At 40.8% G+C, this 14821-nt stretch overlaps 1 protein-coding gene across 3 annotated transcripts; it reads right to left on the bottom strand.

The window, feature by feature from the left end:
- Positions 1-224: 224 nt before the first annotated feature.
- On the bottom strand, positions 225-13924 carry ppp4r3b (protein phosphatase 4, regulatory subunit 3B). 3 transcript variants are annotated; one of them, XM_088934453.1, is made up of 17 exons: positions 13847-13924; positions 13476-13642; positions 12794-12849; positions 11975-12073; positions 9907-10530; positions 7844-7921; positions 6549-6665; positions 6046-6162; positions 5516-5647; positions 5307-5409; positions 4690-4731; positions 4376-4534; positions 3831-4000; positions 3089-3228; positions 2410-2567; positions 2042-2241; positions 225-1703 (listed from the first exon to the last, which is right to left on the bottom strand). In XM_088934453.1, the coding sequence occupies exons 2-17, from the start codon at positions 13615-13617 to the stop codon at positions 1599-1601; spliced, it is 2442 nt and encodes an 813-aa protein (XP_088790579.1). In that variant the 5' UTR covers positions 13618-13642; positions 13847-13924; the 3' UTR covers positions 225-1598. The 3 variants fall into 3 exon arrangements, with proteins under 3 accessions (XP_088790579.1, XP_088790581.1, XP_088790580.1); XM_088934455.1 differs by having other exon boundaries at positions 225-1700; XM_088934454.1 differs by having other exon boundaries at positions 13870-13919.
- Between the last annotated feature and the right edge of the window lie 897 nt (positions 13925-14821).

Below are 14821 nucleotides of genomic sequence, written 5' to 3'. Positions count from 1 at the left end.
CCTTCACTTGTTCCTGTTATTTCTAAAAATAAAGAGCAATGGAATAAGCAATACTGTTTCCTCAGTATGCTTCCACAGAATAGTTTGTGTGGATATTTTGAAGTAAGAAATTATGTATTTACACAGATTTTAAAAAAGTCACAACAACCAGACATCACAGTAGCTGGAATATTATCTTTCAGGTGACAAAAAGTACCAGTATGTAATAAGACAAAATTAGCTTATTTTAATGCCAGGATCATATTTAATCTCTGAATTTTACATCAGAACCTTTTTTTAATGTATCAAACATATACAAATGGTGTAGAACGGAGAGAGTGGCAGTTTATTCACTCATACAAAACCTTCTGGAAAAAATATTAAATCTACAGAGATCCCACCTTTGAAAGTTACATTTTTTTTTTATCTATTAGACTCCCCAAATGGGCATACTGATTTATTTTGAAATGCTTACATCTGCTTTAGCAATTTCAAAACAAAGTTGCTGCAAGAGGAATACCAGTGTCGGATGGCTGCAACTAGCTTAACAACCAGTGCTAAACTCGGAACAGTTCGACTGTAAAAACCATGCTACAGGAAAACCTGCACCAACATGTCTGCCTAGAGATTTGTTTCCTCTGCGAATAGAAAAAGATTAGCTGCATTAGGTAAAAAAGTAGAACATTGATTTACAAATGAACTGCTGTTAACTTAAGCATGTTTTTTTTTAAATTCTGCAAGTTTCCAGAAATTCTTAAATCTCACCACCATCTGAATCCTTGAATAAGTTGGTTTCTCAGATTTTGAAATTTTTTTAATCAAAATAGTGTTTCCCTAAAAAATATACTATTTGTAATAAAGTTAATGAGGGTAACCTTGACATGAAGTAAATCAAACAGCCAAAACAGATTTAAAAACTTTAAACATCCTGTTATCTTGACAGCAACTGCCCCCTTTTGCTGTATTTTTAATAGGTCTTTTTAAAATCACTATTGCAACTGTGCTCTCCACATTGAATCATGTTTCTGGTTAAAAGAAAACTAAACAGTGGTCCCACCTGAAGTGTGCTAAAGTTACACTAGCAGGTATAGCTCCCCCCTTTGAAATAGCTTCACGGGATAAACTGGTAAAAAAAAATGCACACTGTACAGTACTTTTAATAAAATTATGAATACAGGATTTGTTACTGACATGGTTCCAGCATTAGGCCCACAAATGAGACCAGGTTTGAATGTCTGAGTCCTGCTCCCTGGAACTAGTTTTTTTTCTCTATCAGGTCCTCTCTCCAAATGTTAGGACCCAAAGCTCTAGAGTTTCAGTCAGGCTTCCATTACTAACCTGCTAGTCCTGCCAGCCTGACTGGCCTGCTACCAGCCCTGCATCCCTCACTCGTTTTGAAAAGTATCCAGGTAGTGGGATGCGCCGTGCTCCTGGCCTGATGCCGTGCCAGTCGAGTGGGGAGCACTGGCACACTGGTGGCTACACCCTGGGTCCTGGTCTATCCTGGTGGTTGTGTTGAAGTGGGATGCAGGGAGGAGAGGTTTCTCTCAGTCCGGTGGGCTGCGGAACAGTGGCACCAATGTAGTCAGACCAGGCAAGACTTCCTGCACCTGCGCCTTTTACGATCCTAGGCGAGGCCGTTTCCTAGGAGACTCCTCCTCATCATCTTCCTCCTCCTCCTCTTCGTCGTCTGGATAATCCACAAGACCAACCAAACCCGCCTGCTGGTGCAACAAAACAAAAGGGCCTTCATGATCAAAGTGAAATCCAGAGACGCAAACACTGAATCTGCCCCCTGTAGTGGTTCAAAGGCACTTTGGCAAACTTGAAAGCCCTGCAAATAAATTTTTCGGCTTTTGGTACACACTTTCATCCTACTTAAAAAAAATCACACAGGAAGGCCTTTATAAAGTAAGGTTCACGTGAACTTATCCGAAACTATTATTACTAATACAGAGGACCTTTATTATGATGCAACTAAGATTCCATACTACAGGAACTACACAGTCCGAATGCCCTGGCAACTTCTGAAAAACAGAACCACTGCCCTGAGCCAGCTGACCTTAGTCACAGCTGCAGCCGGCGCGGCAGCGAGCTTGGCCGAGGAGCTGGTGGGACTGCCGGGAGATGTGGGGGAGCCTGAGGACTTGCTGCTGGCGCCATTCGCCCCGTTCCCTGCTCCCGCGGAGTGAGTGAAGGTGAACTTGAAGCTGCCGCTCGAAGTCCTCTTCGGCAGGTTCTCCTTGTCTTCACTCTCTTTCACTGGGCAGTCAAGAGGGAGAACAACGCCATGAAAAGAGCTACGGCGACCGATTGGCACAGTTTCTGCACGTGTAAAAGCTGAATAGCAATTATTTTAAACTGCAACTAAGTGAAAACACACCTAAACTTAAAGAAAAATGCTGTAGTGACCCTTACAAATGCAAATACCTTTTTTCGCTTCTATGAACTTTCCGTAGTTGTCAGAAAAGTCATCCTCTGGTTTGCTCTTCTCAACAGGAGTGACCACAGCTTCGCCCTCCTCATCGTCATCTTCATTAAACCACATTTCTTCATCATCTTCCAGAGACCTGGCATCCCGGCGGTATCTGTCGTGACGCAGCGCAGAGAATGCACTCTAAGTGGTTGCCACAGACTTCTGACAGACAACAAGGGAACCATTTCTCTGGCTCTGTCCAGGGGATAGCTCTAACCAACATGTTAATTTACCCCAACTATTTTCTATTTTCGCTTGGGTTTTCTATGACTAATAGCAGAAAGCTTCCAACCAGTTTGCCCCAAACCAGATGATGGACTAACTAGGTGGTGTCAGCAACTTGTCCTTAGCAGAAATTCTCTGTCTGTGGCCAAGATAAATTTTTTTTGCAATGGACTGCCGTTTGCAGAAAAAAATGGCTTCAAATGTTTTTCAGTTGCAGAGCTGAGAAGTAAAACAAAAATGCCAGTAGCTCCGCCAGGAAAAAGTTAGGAGAGGGGGTGGCTGCTTCCACAGCAAAACGTTTTTAAAAAGGTGTTAGAATTGCCAATTACTGATAACATTACATGCCAAATGCTTCAGTGAAACGTCTTCTGGAATCATGCAAACTGAACCAGTGGAGTGCATACTCACCTGTTGAGTCTCTGACTCTGGCGGTCCTTCTCCTGCTCATATCTCGTCTTGAGCCCTTTGAAGGTCTGAACATACTCAATAGATTCAAGTGCTTTGTAGAAGTTATCTACTATGTGTGCTATGAGAGATTTAATATCCTCCTAAGTAAAAAGGAAAATAAAATTAAAACAGGAGCAACTCAATTTAAAATCTTGGAACTGCTACTCAGAAATACTCTTGCTTACATTCTTATTGATTTAATGCATTGTTTCTCGTAGTCTGGGTAAAACGCTTTATTTACAACCAATATGTTACGGTACCTATATCACCATTCAGACACCAAATATGGCTCCAGTATAATTTTGATCCTTAACTGTATATTCAAGATCCATTCACTGCAATATCACTTTTATAATTTATAAAAAAAACAAACCTCACAGTGAAAAGCATAGAAAAAAAATCACAATTAAGCTTTGTTCCAGCTTTGAGTTTTTAAAATATAGTGCATAGTATTCTTTAGCCTATTCTACATCAAGCAGTACTTCACATGTATGAAAACAACAAACCAGAAATCAATCAAATGTCTTTATACTTAAAATTAAAGCCTGAATAACTTTAAACAATAAATATCAGGACATATAAATTAATTTTTAGAAGCAAAATATCAGTTCTACTTTTAAATCCAACATTATGCTTTATTAGATGATTGTTCTTTACAATTCACAAAATATTGCAAAAAAATCAAGTCTGATGAAATACTTACTACTTTAATGAACTCAAAGAGCTCAATAATGGCAGAATTTAAAAGATTATATCTCGTTCCATTGTCCAACAAGGCATTTATTACTGGCTCGAATAAGTTCCCTTTAATGATGTAACGGTTATAAAACTCATCCTTTAGGCCTATGATTCTTCTCATGAAGCGCAGTGCACCTGTGTACAACAAAATCAAGAACAGTAGATAAATCCCATGGACTCACATTTCCAGTACTGTCAAAAAGGGATTTCTAGTGGAGAGTTTAGCACTCCTGACTGACAGCTAAACCTCTGCACAGTAGCATCATGAGCTCGATGTACCTAAATCACAGGGAATCCCGACAACCTCCAATCAGTTTTATTAGGGGAGAGTGAAAGGGTAAGGTCAAAAATACATTTAAAAGACCAAATCAAGCCTAATCTGAAATCCACAGAAAAACAATTTCGAGGTCAGGGGTAAAGTAATACTTTCATATTCAAGTGCACAGACTGCACCACTGACCTTTGACCTCTCATTAATGCATGGGTGTTCTTTATGGAAGACAAACTTACACAAAGCTAAGAAGGTGTGTTTAGAGTTCATCAGCACCAGAACCCGCCTCAGCAGGTCTTTGTTCATGATGTAGTTCTTTATGTGATAGGTGTGATGCTCCACACAGAACGTGAGCAGCTCCAAAATCAAAGCCAACAATTGGGCTGTCTGGAAATTATCTGAAAAGGACAAATACTTAAAATAAATGCAATTTAGAAAATGCAAAACAAAGTTATACTTTAAAATTCTAATGTACTGTAAAGCACAAAGAACTAAGCAATACTGAAATACACAAAAAAAGCACTAAATTTCAAAGGCAAAACCTAGCACTTACCAGGACAAACTGCACTAATCTTGGCGGATCCAACTACAGCATCTGACAAACAAGTACAAGCCAGTAAAAACAAAGAATGCAGCTATACCTTCAGCACAATAACAGGTTTTGACATTTACATATTGAGCACCAGTATAAAGCTAAACGTAGCATTTTCAATATTTTTAAAAAACTATACTTCAAGAGGCACCTATGCATGTTGTAAAACATTCCAGACAATAGCTGTTACAGAAAGTTATCTGGGGAAAGCTGTCCTTTTATAACAGAGACCATATAATGTTTACCTAATAAAGTTAATAGCTAGTTAGGAAGGTGAAGGCATATTTAAAAAATGACTGAATCAAGATCACAGAAACATTAAGTGCATCCTAACTAGTGGACCCATATTGTCATATGAAAAATCTCATCAGTTAGAGAAATCAGTATCTCTTAAACACCCCCTAAATCTCACCTTGGTTTTGGGGCTATAAGGAATTGTAAGCCCCGATACAGTGCACAGGTATCTGGAGTATCTGACAGCACATGCACAAATCTTACCCAATGACCAGGCAGAGCCTTAAAGCAGAGGAAGACAGGACAGATTCACAGTGCAGCAGCAAAAGTCAGTTCCACCTTACCTTTGACATTCTTCTCCTCAGCTGTATTAGCCAGAAGAGGAGCAGTGAGAACATGCATGCAGTACTTGTAGAAAAAACTGAGGAATTCTGTCTTTTCAGTTTTCTGCAAAGCAAAAAAAAAAAGGCAATAAAACACTCCATAAAGTCACTGCTGGAGGACTGAAAGCACTTGTGACCTTCTGAGAGATCACCATGGACACAAGTCTTACATTTGTGGGTGCCAGCATGTTTTCAGGGTCGATCAGGGTGCGAAGAAGTCCCATCAACTGGACAGCTCCCCCCAACTCTGGGTCCGTGTCACAGATCATTTGTTTGATCACCACATTTATCAGAAGAATGTCCTGCATATTGGAGAAGAGTCAGTGAACGATGCTTTACTCACCGAATTCGGGATTTTTGGCAACTAGATCAGCAAATCCTAATTACAATCCCAAAAAATCAAATCATGACATATCTAAAATCCTCAGTGACTAGTTTGACCCAAGCCAAGCACTAAGCTTTCTTCTGTAGTAGATCTGCTCATGTTATACTGATCTTGCTGCTCCCAAAGGCTCAAAAACAGATGACAAACCTATATCGGACAAGAGTTTACCTGGATCAGCAGTAATTAAAAAAAATTGCAGCAAGAAACATGAACTTTAAGCAGAAAAGGGTCCGAAAAAGGTAAGGCACAAAAATGGGTCTTGAAGTTTCCGCTCACACATTCCAGCTTTGAAAAGGCCGACAAATCCCTACTTACATCTTCATTCTGCTGCGGCTCCTGCATGACAAACTCTCGAACCATGGACGGACTGAACTCCACCAAATAAGAGAAGATGTCTGTTGCTGCTGCCCTTACTTGCAAGTCATCCATGCCCTGTCAAAAAGAAAGACTCCACTGAAAGCTGAAAGACGCCTGTCTGCAAGGGGGTTCCGCACTTAAAATCCTGGAACCCATTTTCAGCTTTAAGGGTCCAGCGAAAAGCCTTGAAATGAAAGTTGAGTAAACCAAAGTTCATACAATCATTAATATGATAAGATATGTAGTTGCTTGAATGCTGATGGCTTTCTAAGAGTGCACGCTTGATATGGTTTGGCTTTTTCAAAATAATATAGACCACCCAGTTTTGGAGATGGTCAGGGAGCATGTTTCCCCACTTTGCAACTCTTTTCCTTCTATTTTTAAAGGTCTGGACTGATCTTCATTCTTCACATAAAATGAGGAATAAAATACAGGAAAACGATGCTAATCCAATTACTCACCATCACTATTTCAAGTGCAGGAAGAATTCCCAAGTTCGCCAGAGTCTTGAAAAATGCATCTCTGTTCTGTGGTTGTAATGTTTGTGAAAATGCACAGAACTCTTTGAAAAAGTTAACCTTTAAGGAAAAAAAACAGGATAAAATATCAATTTTAAACATGTTAAGGGCAGAACAAAAAATAAAACTTGATCAAGTTCAACTGTCTTTATCTGCTATTTTCTACAAATTACAACTTGGTTCAGGAGCACTGTCTCTGTGGAAGCTGATGTCTCATCCAGCTAGTGCTGGGCGATAATTCGATAGTGCTAATTATCGCGATATAATTTTCCGTGATATAATTTTAACAAAAGTTCGATAAATGTTCGATATATATGTTTATGCTTTGCGCATGATATACGCATGCGCACAAAATACTGCGTATTGTTGCAGACCGGGCCATGGTGTTGTTTACCTACACGGTGGTGGCTGACAGGATTGTAGTTAAGAGTGGAGAAATGAGCGACACTGAAGCAAATGTAGTGCTGCCAACGACCAGCTCGAAGGAAAAGGTCATTCAACTTCGGTAATTTGGAGATATTTTGTCTTTTTACGATCAGACATAAAACAGAGCACTTTAAACATTGCAGTCTGTCTGAGCCATCTTCTATGTGTGTTTTATCACACTGCAGTATTTAATTTTTCTATTAAGATATTTATTTTGTAAATTTTACTCATGCATATTTTGACATAAAAAGACTTGAATACTCTCTACCTCAGATTTGTTTAATGTTTCTGCTGTTTGGCAAGTGTTTGTTGTGTTCTTAAAATAAAGAGTTGTTTAATTTACCAATTAACTGTCTGGTTTCTTCAACTTTCACTCAGGAGAAAAAATCTGCCTTTAAACTTGAAAGAAATAATGATTTGACATTTATCGTGATAATTATCGATATCGACTGATAAGAAAATTTTTATCGTAATGTTTCTGGCCATATCACCCACCCCTACTTCCAGCACTTATAAACTGGAAAACCATGCTGACGTCACTCTTTAGCTGAACACAACTCAAAATCATAGATATTTTAGTAGAATGTTTAATCCTCTGCACACACAGGTGAGCGCAAGCACCAGGTTTCCCCTTGGATTGTGACAACAGCAGTCCTCACAGCATCATTCATATGGAATTTGACCAATGTATCCAGGTCAAGGAGAACACTGTGAAGGGTTATAGCAAATTAAGGGCACCAGCTATCTGAGGATGAAGGATTCTCAGCTTTGACACAGAAGAACTTTACCCATAGAGAAACCATAACACTTACTAGTTCACGTCTCTTTACATCCTCAGTCGCTTCATCAGTTAACTGTGCAAAGACTTCAGACAAGAACTTCTCATCTTCCTATTGTAGAGTTAAGGGGGGAAAAAACTGAGAAATTAATTCCAACTAACAACTCGATTCATAAAGTATAAATTAGAACAAGGTGCTGCACTGATAAATATGGGAAACATACATTGCTATGGGCAACCAACAATTTAAGATGGGCTCCCCGGCAAGCAAAAACCTGTCATTTAAGGTTTGTGAGAGAATGAAACAAGCCAAAAGCTCTTTTAATATACAGTAACAGTAAACTGGCATAAAGCACATAATGCTTTAAACTGGGTTTAAAGACAGCCACCACAGCTGAAATGAAGGACTGCCCTGGTCGATGCGGTACCAATACCTAGTAGCATTTCAACCTGCATGGTGTCATTTTTATTGAAATAATGGTAAACAAACTCATCACTGGCCGGTGATTCAGCTACAGCTTCAAAAGACCTGTATGTTCTACTAATAGAATGGATCCTCATAAGTGCTCAGATGTGATTTAGGAAAACTTTACAAGACGTTTATAGCCTGTACCTTACTGTAGCTTTCACTCACTATATTGAAGAGGCTTCAATAATTAGTGTACTATGTGACAAAACTCATTTAACAGCAATTAAATATAAAAAAATTCAGAAAACTCAGAACTGAACTCTCACACGTCCCATCTCCTCCAACTCCAAACACCTCGGAAGACACCGATTATTATAAGATGGTTACAAATGTGCAGTTAGTGCTGTTAAAACACTGAAAATTAGGCAAATTTAAATGAAAAATGCCGTTACCAGTCTGGATAATTACTGGCACTGATGCAAATTTCACTGATCAATTGTCAGTCCAGTCTTCACTGATTATACCAGACAGAACAGTCAAAACACTTGACTATCACAAGATTTACTTTCTCTTAACCAAATAAGCCTTTGGAGAGGTAAATCTAAGAGATTTTCCCATTTGAATGCTTAATCTTGGGCAAATAAAAACCCTGCAATGTAAACAGTAATTTATGCATTTTTAGTTTGACTACAGAGGACTACGAACATTTAAGAAAATGTTAATTCATGTTTTCACTTTGACAAAAACATTCCTGTCAGCTATAATAAAAACCTTTAAAAAATCCATAGGCTTAAATTTGAAAAGATTCTTAACCTCCTGTGGTTAAAACCTCACTGTGTAATTTAATTCTTTTGAGTTTCAGCAGGTCTTGCTGGAACAGAGAACAAGTTCAGGACTCACAAGCAATGTCTCACTGGCATATTAAAGTGCCAGGTGTGGAACAAAGGCTCCCCAGCAGACGCCAACGTTTCTATTCTAGTGCTAGCTCACTGCACACCCCAATCTTTCCCACATGTTCCTCAGGAAAGTCCTGCAACATGACGGACAGACAATATTCCAGGATGCAGGAAACATCCTGCTTAACCGACAGACATCTTTAATAAAGGTGTCCTGCAGAAGCACTGCAATGTATTTGGCCGGTAACTACGGTAAACTAATATAGTTAGTTTTTGTTTATATGAGATTTAGTCATTCCAACCTGTCTTTTCCTTTAAAGAGCAGATTTGTAAAGCATTACCGAGATTCTTTTTGTATAATAAGGGCTTGTGTGTTAAGTGCACACAGTACTGGATATTAAATGTTTATGTATTTGCCAACAACTAATACTGCACCTACTGTACTGCAAATGAGCAGGAGTGTTACTGTTTGTGCATCAGCTAATGACTTTAAGCATGATACTTGCATAATTAACTAGGAAAGTTAGTTTTCATAATTAGGCACTTTTCTGTTTTAAGGTGAAATGGTTAATTATATTTGGGTCCTGCAGCCAACTTCCATTACAAATGTTTTCACCTTACAAGCAGTTTTCGGAGGGATTACTGCATTAACTTCCTACTGATGAGTAACATTTTGAACGCCCACCATCTGCCCTTTAAAATGGCAAAGACAGCCCCTCAATGAAAGGACAGCAATGAAATGTTCTCTAAACTATGGTTTAGAAAGGCTTTTGTTTTTTAATGAAAACCTACCTGTAACATGCTCACAATCTCCACCTTGTTGAAGAAAATGAAGGATGTCAGCGTCGAGAGAAAGTTCTCTTCAAAAACAGAAGGAGTTGGCAAGATGATGTCTTGGATGTACTGGACTCTGTAGGTCTGATGGATCTTCTGTCGCAGTTCTGAGTCTGTGATGGGTATGACCTCCTTGAACTTGGCAGTCTTGGTCAAGAATTCCCTGTGCTTTTTTGGCTGCACTAGCGAGGGGTCATATTCCAGGCACCCCACCACATCCATGATGCAGTCGTCCGAAAACATGACCTCAAACAGAGCCGCCTTGTTGAGGAACAACACACCTCTGATGATTTCATACAGGTGGTGCAGGCCCTCAGTGTTCCCCATCTGTTCACAGACCTGGAACAGCTGCAGCAGTTTTTTAATGTAGCCCTCGTTCATTAGGGCCAGGGCCAGCTTCTCCCTGCGGATGGGAGAGGACAAAACCGAGGTCACGAGGTCGGCGATCTCTTCCAGCTTGTTCAGCTCGCAAGGCGGGAGGTCAACCAGGTGGCTGGTCTCGGGCATCTCCTCGACATGCTCCTCCTCAGACTCATCGATGGGGTCCTGTGTGATCTCAACCGTAGGGTCTTTTCCTTGAACCTAATATGTAGAATGCAAATGGACAGAATTTCTATAAAATTTAAAACTCAAAATGTCTTCTCTGCAGCTGAAACAACAGTGAACAAAACACCCATAACCTAATTAAGAATTGTTCAACCCCAATGCAAGGATTGAGCTCAAGAAATTAATGCAGAACTTTATACAGTTTAGTCATTATAAAGCCTGTTTTTGCCTCACAATTGTGTAGATCCAGGTATAATGCCATCAGAAAAACTGACTTTGGTTTTTAGACCTCCACTTTGGAGCTCTAAAACACAACACTAATAAAGAATTTCAACCTGGAAATTTTAAACGTTTACAGAAATCAGCTTTGTGCACATTCACAGCCAACCGAAAAACAAACTTGCAAGCAGCTATCTGAACTTTGTCATCGTCTTCTCCTTGATAGACAACATCCCAGCCCTCCCCCTGCCTCAACAGCTGACATGGGCTCTGCAGCCCGTGGGCTAAAAGGCCAAAGATACACAAGGAGATCTCCTGGGTTTCCATCGGAAGATTATGAAACCACAGGAGCACTCCGCCTGTGGGCTTTTAACTGTAACCCCACAAACCCCAGAGCGAGAAAGAGCTTCCCACATGCCAAGCACACAGCTCCATCGTGGACTGAGTGTGGAGTACTGAGTGAGGATCGGCATTTGGCCCTCAATTTCCCCGCTGCTACAAACTGCATTAACACTGCTCTGCTCTGATGCTGAAACAAAGACTGAAAATACAGAACACCAGGCGACTCATTACAACCAACACAAAAATTCAAAAGCTAATGCTGACAGGACAGATGTAGACATTAGTCTGTTAAACAAGTTGTTTTTTAATATGTTCCACTTTAAGTCAGATCAATGTTAACACTTAGGTTAATTTACTACCCTTGTGAATTAAAAAAAAACACAAACCCAGTCTGTAACTTAGCTATATACTTGCACAAGAACCTCCCAGTGAACACAACTGTGGGCAATGAGATTAGATATCGCTCTATCAACCCAAGAGTGTAGCTCAATCCCCTGTGAAGTTCACAATACAACTGCACTGTCACAACACACTACAGCTACAGGGAGCAGTGTCCATAGAACGTCACATCAGACGGCTCCCATGTAGCAAACTGTGGTACCTGGCAAGAAATAGCACCAGGTACAGACCAGGTGTAGTTTCCCCTTTGAACGCCTTGTTTGTAATCTCCCATCAGATCTGACCCAGCACCTAATGTTCCCTAATGCAACAAAGGATGAAGTCGCAAACAACGTTTAGGAGCTGGTTTAAAATAGTAAAATTTCATTTTACTATACAACACAGGTACAGGTAGTACTGCCTATAGCTCCTCAAAAAAACTTTCTTAATCTCTCCATGTCAGCAACCCCAGATATAAACAACATTTATTTTTAGTTAGAGGTATTTAAAGACAGCCCTGCTCTTAGGTAAATTCGTTTACCTGGCAAATCTTCTCCCATATTTCATCACAGCCTGCCTTCTCCTGGAAGCTCAGAGCCAAGTCATAATTCTCCGCCTCCGACCACACGATCAAGGTATCCTGCAAAGCAAAAGCAGCACACCTCAGGCAAAGAAAGGAAATAAGACAACCCTGCTGTGGAAATGAAGATAAACCTGTTTAAATGAAGTCTCTTGTGGCCACAGGCTTTGTATGACCCCCTACCATGTCAACCAAACTGCTGCTGTTAAGAACACATGACTGTGACCAATGATATTCTATAATCACCGCTTGTCATCTGTGACAGATGAAGAATAAGTGCTCTCAAAACAATTTTAATTTAAAACATTTGTTGAATGAACTGTTGGTGTTGTTGACAATACTGTTCTTCAAATTACTATCAATTGTGTATCACAGTGTGTGGTGTTGTCCGTTGTACTGTGCATGTCCTAAGAGAACAGTAAGAATCCCATTATACAAGTAAATAGAGAGATTACACACAGATGCAGAAAGGTAGTCTTCGGACATTATTAACAATGGAATAAGTATTTTTGTTTACTCACTATCTCAATCATATTCACTGTAGGTTACATTTCACAGGCCTATTGTAATATGGTGAAATTCAACTCATCACTGGGCATTTTGGGCTAGGAAACTGAGAAATGTGCGAGATGAAAGGACAGTGTTACTACCTCATTTTACAGTGCTCACGCCTTACACTGCTACTTTAACACTCAAGGAAACCTTACTTCAATGGTCATATAATACATGCAAAAGTACATGAAGACATTTCCGACGTGTCTAGTCACACGCAGTACTTACTTGCTGCTTCTGATATGCCGTGTTCGGACTGATTTTAGACTCCAGCAGAAGCGACCCTAAAAAGAGAAACGGGTTTTTCCAGAGTTAACGCTGCGTTGTCACTGCTACCTGCTGGTTTAACCATCCCAGCAGTGCACAGGAAACCACGAGTTTGCTGCTGCACTCAACCAGCCGTGCTGAGTGTGCTCACCCTGGGTACTTTCAGAGAGACCCAAGAGCACATACAACCCCTCTACCCTTGACATATCAAACTAGCCATGATCTTTCAGAACGTCGTTCTAGACAAAGAAAGCATTTCCACACTGATGTGGACCGTTTTAAATCAATATATTCCGCGAATAGATTGTTAAAAAAACGGCACAATTCCGTTTTCTGAGCATCCAGCTCCTGTGATTTGTCTGACGCGATAGTTATAAGAGACCATCTAAAGAGAGCACGTTTATGAGGTAAGGGGAAGTTCGCACCGGGTATTTACAGAAAGCTCATCCCCTGTGGAAGAGAAACTGTAGTAAGACCGCGGGAGGGCTTCAGGACCTACTTCACTGCCGCTAAACACACGCATTCCCGCTCCAGCGTGCACGGAGCTGGCTGCTCGCACAAGCTCGTCAAATCTGCATCAAGAAGCAGCTCAAGAGCACCATCCCCTCCGAGCCGCGAAACCGGACAGGAACCCGGTGCTCACCGTCGGATTCCGCCCGGACCAGCAGGGAGACCCCCTTCAGCCTGTCCACATAGGTGGCGGAGACGTGCCCGGTGCCTCTGTCGTCCCACTGTCGGTCTTCATTCAGCGTGTACACCTTCACACGGCGCCGGGTGTCCGACATGATTTCTCCCGCTCTTACCCCCACGCTTTTGAAAAAAAACGAAAACAAATCTATTTCTTTACCCCAGGCTGTAAACTTTCCGTTTCAACCCGCATGTTCAGCGACGCACTGTGCCTAATACGACGAAGAAAACACGGTAAAATTCAACACAGTCTGCTCGGCATGCTAATGAGAAAGCTTTTCTTTACTAAGCCTACGACTACAAAACAGTTAGTTCCCCGTCACCCACATAAAAACAATACGTTTCTCCACCGTTTCTCTCTAGCTCGAACTGCCGTCCGCCATCTTGTAACCTGATCTTGTGTCTTTTTCTTTCCCTACGTCAATCAAAGCGGAGCCGCCCCGGGGTCTTCTCGCAGGGGCTACGGAAGCCGCCAGCGAACAAGCGCCGGAGCGCGAACCTCACAATTTGAAAAGACAGACAGCCCGATGGGCGAGTTTTCTACGGGGCGCCGTTTGTGTCATACCGCGTTTCGCACAGCTCACTTCGCCTTTATTTAAATACTGCGAAGCCTTCCCATTAAAAAGATTCGCTATTTCACTCTTATTGAGTAACACGTGAAGGACCTTTGTTGCATCCAATTTCCAGTAAAATCTGTATCTTATACGAACCCTGACCTTTGTCTCTATGGGAACGAATTTATTTGTCCTGACAAAAGGGTATATCAGATTAAATTGTTTTTGAAAGCACATACGTCCTCAATCAAGTCTTCTAAAGTGTCTGGTCTGAAGCCGTCTGGACTCACTGTAGAACGTCTGCAGAAAGAGGCTTGTCATTGGATATTTAGTACGGATTTAGTGTCTGAAAACCAAACTGTATGGACCAGGATAGGCATACTCTACAGGCATATCTGAACTAGGGAATGAGACCAGTTTCAAAACTAAAAGATTTTTTAAATACATTTACCAGTTCTGAGTGATGCTTTGCAATACATGGACTCTAGGGATGTAAGACTTCATTCAAATAACAGTTTGCCTGTCTGAATTAGGGTCCTCTGATGGTTTTGCTACTAGTTTACTTCAGTTAGAAGTACACTTAAAATATAATAAAATAATAAAGGTTTTTATTACCATTACATTTTATTAATTTTTCACAGTGCACACAGTACACTCATCATACACCAGCTCTCAGTGGGGAGGAGAACAGAGTGATGAAGCCAGTTCAGAGATTATTAGGAGTCCATGATTGGCAAGGGCCAGGGGG

The sequence above is a fragment of the Atractosteus spatula genome, chromosome 15 (assembly GCF_055471065.1).
Source record: "Atractosteus spatula isolate fAtrSpa1 chromosome 15, fAtrSpa1.hap1, whole genome shotgun sequence".
Lineage (NCBI taxonomy): Eukaryota > Metazoa > Chordata > Actinopteri > Semionotiformes > Lepisosteidae > Atractosteus > Atractosteus spatula.
Note: the sequence above shows the minus strand (reverse complement) of the source record. Positions and strands in the feature narration are given on the sequence as shown.

Bases quoted from the DNA above. Each gene is read 5' to 3' on its own strand.
- ppp4r3b (XM_088934453.1), bottom strand. From the start codon at position 13,617: ATGTCGGACACCCGGCGCCGTGTGAAGGTGTACACGCTGAATGAAGAC. The intron at 12,850-13,475 runs GTGAGCACCGGG...TTCTCTTTTTAG, and splicing joins GGTCCGGGCGGAATCCGACG to GGTCGCTTCTGCTGGAGTCT. The intron at 6,163-6,548 runs GTGAGTAATTGG...TCTTTTTGACAG, and splicing joins CTGCACTTGAAATAGTGATG to GGCATGGATGACTTGCAAGT.